General features: G+C 50.1%; 2 protein-coding genes across 2 annotated transcripts; one reads left to right on the top strand and one right to left on the bottom strand.

The window, feature by feature from the left end:
• Positions 1 to 214: 214 nt before the first annotated feature.
• Positions 215 to 2,400, bottom strand: COCSUDRAFT_65875 (hypothetical protein). Its single transcript, XM_005647839.1, has 4 exons — positions 2,212 to 2,400; positions 1,880 to 2,027; positions 1,524 to 1,690; positions 215 to 1,002 (listed from the first exon to the last, which is right to left on the bottom strand). Exons 2-4 carry the CDS (start codon positions 2,016 to 2,018, stop codon positions 787 to 789), a joined length of 522 nt encoding a protein of 173 aa, XP_005647896.1. The 5' UTR covers positions 2,019 to 2,027; positions 2,212 to 2,400; the 3' UTR covers positions 215 to 786.
• Positions 2,401 to 4,655: 2,255 nt separating this feature from the next.
• On the top strand, positions 4,656 to 8,874 carry COCSUDRAFT_62889 (hypothetical protein; the record flags this gene model as incomplete). The annotated part of the gene is made up of 8 exons (XM_005647838.1): positions 4,656 to 4,672; positions 4,928 to 5,028; positions 5,733 to 5,887; positions 6,239 to 6,278; positions 6,749 to 6,784; positions 7,391 to 7,432; positions 7,806 to 7,935; positions 8,577 to 8,874. The coding sequence occupies 8 exons, from the start codon at positions 4,656 to 4,658 to the stop codon at positions 8,872 to 8,874; spliced, it is 819 nt and encodes a 272-aa protein (XP_005647895.1).
• Positions 8,875 to 9,145: the final 271 nt, after the last annotated feature.

Here is a 9,145-nt window from a genome sequence, read left to right as displayed (position 1 = left end):
GCTATGGATGTAATCTTGAGCTTCGAAGAACTCTGCTGGTGCAAAAAGAAGAATAGTACTGTAAGAATGATGAAGAGCTCAAGCCTGTACCTTTATTGAGAGTGGGTACCCAGTCCAGCACACTAGTGAAGATATGGATCCGCATCGATGAAGATATCATATCAGGATGATTTGATATCTTCCCAGGGTCTCTGTCTCAACAAGTTTGAGGCATGCTGAGATTGTGCGGCATTACATTGGACTCAAAGACTTGGAAAAACGCCAATGAGCGGCCATGTTGATACTATCAACTTGATAGTGATATCATGATATCAGACAGTACTAGTAGGACATTTTTTTCTGGACTACTGTGGATCTTAGTAACTGCAATTAGAGGTCCCACCTTCGCAGCGCTGCAAGAAAGGTTGGTAGAGGTCGCAGTTTGGTCTGTTTAGAGCAGAGCTGGGGGTGAAATTTGCATACATGCCTCCAACCAAGCTGACCAGTTTGCCGGTCAATCAGTTTCACCAAATTCTAAAGGCCATCCTTGTTGCCTAAACTTGAGGTGTTCCTCCAATAGTTTATACTGATTTTGCACAATTCTTTGATCGTGCTCACAACCATTATCGAAGCGTTGCGGTCACCTCTCGCCTGCAAGAGGCAGGTAATAATTTGCAGGAGGTGATACTCTTTTGCTACACAGGCTCTTTGGCCGGCAATGCTCTCCGTTGCCGCTTGTGTGCTATAATTCTCATTACGTCAGAAAGTTTCTCTAATAATGCCGCTCAGAATCCAGAAAGAGAGCACCTATTTCCTCTTTGTCTTTTTGCGGTTGCGCGGCTTTTTGGGGGTGCCCTGCTGCGCGGAGGCCGGCAGGAAGTCGGCGCGGGGGTTACTACTGCTGGTGGCAGCAGATGCTGACTGGGCTGCAGCCTGAACAGGCGCTGTCGGCTGCTGCGCATGCAGCGCACTGACTGCCTCAAATGCCGCCGTCGCCTCTGATCTGCCAGAGCTGCTCTGCGCCTGCAGCAGACATTTAGACGACATTTATGACCTTGACAAAGCCGTTGGTCTTGTTGCTCCCTCTCTCCCAAATGAACGTGTCATCCTATCCACTTATGAAGAGGATGAGCGGAACCTGCAGCCCTGCAGACCCTTGCTCCTTCCTCTGGAACCGTAGTGACCACCACTGCAGTTGCAACATCCTCTATGCGAGGTGAATGTCTGCAATTTGGTGCAGCACGGCGGAGGCAGCTGTGACATGGCATCATGCATGCCTAAATGAAGGCACTCATGCACCAAGCATTTCAATTCCGGACAATACTGTAGTGGCCTGCATTGAGTGATGTCATTGCAGTGCAGATGTTTTGCTGCTCAAGACAGCATGCGTATGAAAAATGCCCCAGATGCAAACACTAGGCCAGCAGCTGCCTCTTCTGGCACTTCCTAGTAGACACTTAAGTAAAAGTCCTTCTTCTTCCATGCCTACTGCCTTGTGAGCAATTGTTGCTCTTGGTATTGGTACAAGAGGTGCAGGTGCACACCTTGGCTCGCCTGGCGGCAGCTGCTGCAGCTTTCTTCCTGGGCGAGTCATCTCGCCACCTGGGCACATGTTCTGCCAACCAGCTGCCAATGTATGGTATCCGCCTCACGTCCCTCCCACGCAGAAAGCGCCCTTCTTTCCGCCACGCCACGACTGACGCCACAGTGCCTGCATTGAGTCAACTCCATTAGGACATTGCGTTGTGCTCAGTCGGGCATAAAGAGCAGTCGTTTCAAGGACTTACGTATGGCCTTCCGATTGTTACTGTAGGAAGGGACTCTTGAGCTCATGGAGTGACAAGGAACACTGGTGATCTAACAATCTGCATGACTGGAGGTGCCAAGGAAGAGAGTTCACCAACAAGGATGGCCACTGGAAGGCTGCCTGAGTTGCCTCTTATTTCCGCCACTGCATATTTCCCAGCGCTCTTCTCCTTCTTTCTCCTCTCCTTCAGGTCAAGAAGTCGACGAGCATGGACTTCTTCTGACCAGCCCATCCCACGTCCCTAGAACACCAACAATTTTGTGCGCAGTGCCACCAGCAAAATAAAAGCTTGAAAAGCGCACGGGATGTACCAATGTGTACCAGTGGGTTACATGGTAGGTGCAGGACTTTGTATTCTGCCACCTCTACTAGATCTGCACCTTGTGCAAGCAAGACATTGCAACGTGCAGGCGGAAAGCATTTACCTACGAGAGTTCTGGATATTAATTTCCTTACACCACAAGAGGATTGCCGTGCAGGCTGGGGCGTGCCAAACTCAGAAACTTCGGGAGATTCTTGTGGATGTTAGGGGTTATTGGCTCCCCCCTCGCTTCCCCCTTGCAGGTAATGTCTTGCTCAGCTGCTCATTGCGAGACCAGCAGACAATACTCGACGTGCAGTGTGTGGCAAGGCTCAAGTGTGTGCATTGTGCAAGCCCCTACCACAACCTGGGACCCTCGTACTTGCCCTGCGCCAGGGTCCTTAAATATGGACACCGAATTCAAATCTTTAAACGACGCCTACCTCAGCGGCTGAGGCTCAGCCCAACACTGCGAATGCACGATTTTCTAGCCTGGAAAGTGTTTCCTGCTGTGTTTTCAGAAGAGCTGTGCCCGCAAACTGCAAGGACCGGGCTTCGCGGAGCGTTATCTGGCGTGCTCTGGTCCGTACATGTGGAGGGGTATGCGCAGCAATTTCTCTACAGTGATCATCACACCCTTTGTGGTGGAGACATGTTTGCCGGCAATCGTGGCTTGCAATGCGGCTTTTGCCGTAAAGCACAATAACTCAGCACAAACGCACCAGACGTTCGAAGACTACGGGAAAACTAGTTTCACAATGAACTGGTCAAAACTGCTGCCAGCGGACATGCAGGTTGCAGTTTGCAATGATGTACTGCATCAGGCGTCCCACAATGAGGGTAACATCGACAAAAATGAGAAATGTTGTATAGGTCCTTCACATCCGTAGTGGACAGCTTGAAGGTGCAGGTGCTGCATCTAAATGGAGTGGCACTCGAGCAACAGCAAGCATGGTGGTCGCAGCAAAGTATTCATATCAAGGCTCAACGTTGAGCTCGACACGACTTGTGATTCAGCATGATTTAATCTCATTCTCGCTCTTGGTCTTCCTCTGTGCCATGGTGTCTCTTGAGAGAATATCTGTCTGCCTCCAATCCTGCCTGTTGCTGCCAACATCCCATAATTGCTGTGCAAGAGGTAAGGGCCCCTCTCTTGTATTGCCTACGGGGACTACTCCGGTACAGGTGTCTGAATGGAACGTTGTTGGTCACAGGGCCCCTGCTGGATTTGGGTCATACAACGGAGCAGCACTCTTCTGTGCACTGCTTTTAGCTGCAGCTTTCCAAGCCAAGGCACAAGACGATAAGACTGCAGGTACGAGGCTCCTTTCAGGTGCTTGTTTGGCAGCCTCTGCCTCCTCCCAGCAGAATAGCTACAACAATGACTGTGTGCAGATCACATTTAATTATATCGATGTGGAGGTGCTTGTTGCGCCAAACACTGTAGCGATTCCCCACCCCTACCATGGCCTTATCTTTAACAGCATCTTCAATGACATGCGTGAGATGCCCCAGCCCCAACAAAGGCTTTTGGGTGCAAAATTACTTTTGTTAAAAGAGACGACTCGGAGACCAGTGCATCTCCAACATGTTTCAACCGGCTTTCCATGCTGGCAACTGGCATTGCTTATGAGATCAAAGGTTATTTGTGATTGCCTTGTTTTCAACTTGTCTGTTTTTGTTGTTGTTGCTGTTATGCATGCCTTCCTTCCTTGGAGAGGCGGATGGTACAATAAGCGTTTTCTATGCCCAGCACAATTGGACTCCTTGGTATGTAGGGAGAAAGGATTAGGATCGATCTGGACAGTGTGCTGCATGTTGCATGCACACTGCCGCTGCATGCATATGCAAAGAGCTGAGAACTGCAGCACTTTGTATGTGCCTGCAACGACCTCTTGAGTCGTTGCAGATACTCTGTGTGACTCGGAGTCACACAGTGAGGATAACACTTGCGCAACCTCTGGATATGAGCTTCTGAAGCTCATGTGCTTTAAAATGTTGTAAATCGACATCAACAACGCAAGCAGTGCCACAGCTATCAACAAAATTTAGGGTTATGCCTCTGTACTGTCCATCCTCCCCTCGTTGTAGAGAAGCAAACGAATGATCGCCCCATCTGTCGACGAAATTCATCTGCAGCTGGGAGTCCACAGGAGGGCGAATAGGACTGTCTCCTGTTACAAATTCTCGCACCGCTTGATATAAATGCGACTGGCGTGGATTCGCTGGTCTTGAAGGAAGAAAGGACTGGCAGAGAACCGGAGCTGGTTGCGGCGGTTGCTAGCAAAGCATGTTTTTAGGCGATCTATGCGAAGTCTGCACGAATCTACAGCAGCACGAAGCCCAAGATGTATGTTACATTCTATTCAGACGATTTACGTGTTGTCCGGGACAACACGTAACACAATTTGTCCGTCAGAACTTCACGGCCGCGCGGGCGACCGCCCTTTTTTCTCAAAAGACAATTTAACAGAAGCTGAACGCAGAACAATTTACCGACTTCTGTACCTAACATCTCACGGTGTACGTGCTGCGCCTGAAGGGAAGCACGCTCGAGCAAAAGCAAGCATGGTGGCATCAGCAAGGTGACCGCTTCTCATCGCTCTCGGTGCTTCTGTGCTTGCAACAACATGAGCTAAACAACGCACGCCTGATTCGTACAATAGTAAATTGAGATATTTTTGCATGAGACCATCCGAAAAAGCGTCCGTATGCAGCCACTGAGAGTGCTGTGCAGAACAGTGTGTTTCCGATGTCATGACAAGACGGACTGTTGGACGGCAAGCGTGCCGGAAGCTCTACAGTGAGATTTCTCTGAAAGTGAAAGTTTCGTTGAACAGGTTCCATTCTGGGTTTCGGCTGCTCAAAGGAGCGGCGCTCTTCTGCGCCGTGCTCATGGCTGCAACCGCCCAAGCCGAGCAAGTGATAAACACGGCTGCAGGTATGACTCCTCTTTTCGGTGCTCTTTCAAGAATTTTTGTCTCATACCACAAGAACTTGGGAATGCGACTCCAGAGGGTCTCTAGCCCTAGCAGTTTCTCGGTTGGCATCTGATAGAGTGGAAGAGCGTCAAGCAACCTATTGTATCAGAAGTTTTCGCTTTTGACGCTGGATGAATACCTATAGCACAGCCCTCTGCGAGTGGTGCAGGCAATTTATGTGTTTGCCCCATCGTTAATTTTGTCTTCACCAGACGAAGGACTTTTTGGAATGGGATCAGAGTCAAAATAGACATCTTATTAATATCCATATGGGAAATCCCACTTTTTCTACCTCTGTTTTCAAAGAAGGGGCCTGGTGGTCTTCAGTAACCCCTGAACCCCTTAACGGGGTCAAATGCCGTTGGCAACGAGCACTTCGCTGTCGACAGACAGTACAGAGGTGAGACTTAGTTTAGAGGATGGCCTTCTGCTCCGTCCAAAACAAAGTCCAGTTTTGTGCCCAAACAGTGTGGAAACTCTGGGAATTCCTAGGATGCCAGAGAGCACCATCCGAGACACCCACTGAGCGAGGCATTTTACTCAGAAGCCCTTGTCAAGACCGGATAAGAGTGCCGTCTTCACCAGATGAAAGAATCACGAGGCATCTTCACGGCATGACACATACCGTGGTCACCAGCTCAGTCATGCCTGCACATGCGCGCAGGTGGCTCATCGGTCGACACAATCAGCCTGCTGACTAGCAGCCAGATGGAGGCGATCCAGGACTCCAGAATTGGAGCCCTGGAAACGAATGTCACAAGTATTCAGCTCAAGCTGACCGGCCTGCAGGCAGTCGTCAACCAATTGGTTCTTCTGGTGGTGAGTCGCCTTGAACTCCAGTAGCAGCTTTGATATAGCTCTGATCACAAGCGTGTGTGCTTCTTGAGCTCAAAATCTCAATCGCAAGATGCTGTCTGGAGTCCTGCCGACATGCCTTCTAGTTGCCAGGCATGGCATGCAAAGAGGATTTGACAGCCCTAAACTTACTACTGGTGGCATGTTGGCTTCAGGATGCTCAGTGTCCTTTGCAGGTCTGACACCAATATGTGCCTGGTCATGCATGACATAAATTGAATCTTGCATGGCACGTCTATAGATACTTTCACCAGGGGTTTGAACCGTCCGGATCACCCAAGAGAAATACTCTTAAACCTTTTGCCACCCTCGCAGACCAATGGCACCGGCGCCTTCAGTGCAGGGTCGAAAGCAGGTGTGCACCATCATAGACCCCTCTACATTTGTGAATCGCTGCACAACCAGAATACCGACACTTCCTGTCCTTCATTGAGTCTCCTGTTCAATAAATACGTCTCTGGTTTTTTCTCTATTAGTCCGCTCTGCACAGCTCATATCAGCGGTCAGCAACCCAGTCAATGGGTACCAGGAGTGTTGTCATCCCACTGCATGTGCACACCTTGCACAGAGAGCAATGTTGCTAAGCTTGCTTCTGTAGCACTTACTGAATAAAGGGCGGTAAAAATGCATGTGCTCTTTTGGCTTTTTTAAATTCTGCAAAGCACGTTCTGTTATCATACGGGGTGCGAGATTGGTTTTTGTTTGTCCCCCTGGAGATGCTGTTTGCATTTGCAACTCTCACAGGGAGTTGCCAGTGAAGAGCCTGAACAGGCCATGATTATTCACAGCATAGTAACATTAGTAAAATACTTTGTCATCGTGCAGGTCCGACTGGCCCTGCAGGGCCCCCAGGCACCCCAGGTAAGAACAGCACCTGCCCAAGGGCCCGGCTGGCAGGGGGCATATAAATAGTGAGCAGTCTTGCTTGGATTTGGCGAGTCCAACAAGGGTTAGGATCGTGGCAGCCTTTAACTGCAGCCTGTCTGCAGGACGCTTCTTGCCTCTAGGCAGGAAAAGCGTGAAATATATTGATACTACCGTAATAATAAATTCATGAATTTAGTACTCAAAAGATTCTACTGACTGAGCAACATGCACAGCAAGCAGTGTTTCTTTCACTGAAAGTCTTTTCATCTGTGGCCTAGAGTGGTCTGTATTCAGGGCATGCTGGTCAGCATATACAGCTGTTTGCTGCTGCTTGTGATATTTTGCATGGCTTCATAGGACGTGCTGCTGCCTACTTGCTCTTTGGCTGGGCTATCTTCATCCAGCACATGTAGATTGTTCATCCGTGGGTGCCATTGGATTCTGCTAAAGTCTGCTGTGTCGGCTGTGACACATCCTGCTTTTATAGGCATGAGACGAGTGGGATCTTGGGGTTGAGCCCTTTTAAGAACCCAATGTCCGCAGAGCAAATGCCTGATTAGATGCGATCAGCGGTGCTATGATGCTGCATGTGTGGCACAGGTCTTGGTGGCGCTACTGGAGCACCTGGGCTCTTTGTGACAGGTGCTTGCCTGGATCCATCTTCTGGACACCTTTGCCGCTGTTGCTTGTACTAATGCAACTGTTCCTTGCACCGCACATTCTGAGCTCTGGACACAGAGACCATGTCAAACAGAAACACACGCTTGAAAACTGTTACACCGGATTGGCAGAAGGTGCCAGGGACAGGAACTTGTGTGGCATGCAGCCTTGCAGAAAGTGTGTATCGGCATTTTAGACGGAAGCTTACAGGTCTGCAAAGCAGCTGGATTCTTGTGCTGACATGCAATGCAGGCTTAATGCCAGGCTAGGACGTTGTCAGGAGGATGCTGTGAAAAAAGAATGCTGACAGCACAGTTGGTTGGGATTTAAAGATTTGTATTTCAATTCTGCGCAGGTCCCCCCGGCCCCGCCGGTCCCCCCGGCCCACCAGCGGAGTATTGCAGCAATCCAAGCAATGCCGACGGCGCATTGTTCAACCTGACTCGCTTTCCAACCGACCTCTCGGTGCTATTCAACGATACCACGTAGGTTTTCTTGCAAAGGCTTCCTGCTTGTTTTTGCGGCTCAGTTCAGATCTTCAAAGCTACACTGTCAACTTCCTGATGGCAACGTAGCCATAAACAAATACATATGAAGGTAGCCAATTTTGCGGAGTTATGGTCATCTGTGAGGACTTGGACAGCCACCGTTTGTCTTATGGACACACTGCAGGAAGAAGCAGCATCCCACCCCTTTCTGAGCTCCACAGATGCGGACCCTCAAGACACCGCCTGTATGTCAGAAGTTGTCCCTGCATGAGAACTGAGCCAATTTTGTGGCTTCAGCCGCTCTGTTCATGCATGCATGAGCGCAGCCGCATTGGCTCATAAGCAGGGGTTGACAGTGCCTCACCGATTTGAAAAGATCAAGGGCTGCCCGGATAGCGCTATTCAACGGTCCTAGGCAATGCCAGGGAGTTCTGATCTGCCTAGTAAGTCTGGCAGTCAATTATGTTGACTGCTAGATTCAAATGTTTGCCAGAAAGTCACCAGCAGACAGTCCTGGGCGGACCAGATCTCCTCCCTACAACCCAAAAGCATGAGCCCAACTCCAGGGGGGGATTCCCCTTGGGTTGGCAAAACCTTCTCACAGCTGCAAGGCTGAGAAAGACTTTTTCTGACTGCAGGCTGGACACGCTCTGCTACGTGTCAACGACCAACAGTGCGAGCGTCTTTGGCAGCTACTTTGCGCCTCCTACCAGCAACCCCGATAGATCATGCTGCAAGTGCAACGCGCCGGCTGAGCGGGATGATGCACCGAATGCATGCACCCCGCTCAACCCCTACTGCTTCAAGCAGGGTCTCAACGGGGGCATGTGCTACTCGGGCACGTCTCGCCCAGTCGCAGGCGATCTGATTGGAACTCTGTACCAGTACCCGGGCGACAAAACCAAGAACCAGATGATCTGCGGCTGCATGAATTGATTCCTTCCGGTGCTGTGCTGGGCTGTAGAGTGGCTCTTCTAGGATCCCTTTGACACCCAAGGATGCTGCCAGGAAGCAATGCTCTGCAGCTGTTCTGAGGAGCCTCTCTGACAACCAAGGATGCTGGGTGCATTCAGATGGTTAGCAGCGGGCTGGTTTTGAGTTCATTTTCAAAGTGATTTTAAAGAAACCAGTTGTTTGCTTGCACGGCTGCACTGGGGTGATGAACCTCTCTTGATGCGCATAGCTGGTAGAAACCAGGTGGTCTGTT

The sequence above is a fragment of the Coccomyxa subellipsoidea genome (assembly GCF_000258705.1).
Source record: "Coccomyxa subellipsoidea C-169, whole genome shotgun sequence".
In the NCBI taxonomy this organism is placed as follows: domain Eukaryota; kingdom Viridiplantae; phylum Chlorophyta; class Trebouxiophyceae; family Coccomyxaceae; genus Coccomyxa; species Coccomyxa subellipsoidea.
This window is presented reverse-complemented; position numbering and strand designations above follow the sequence as displayed.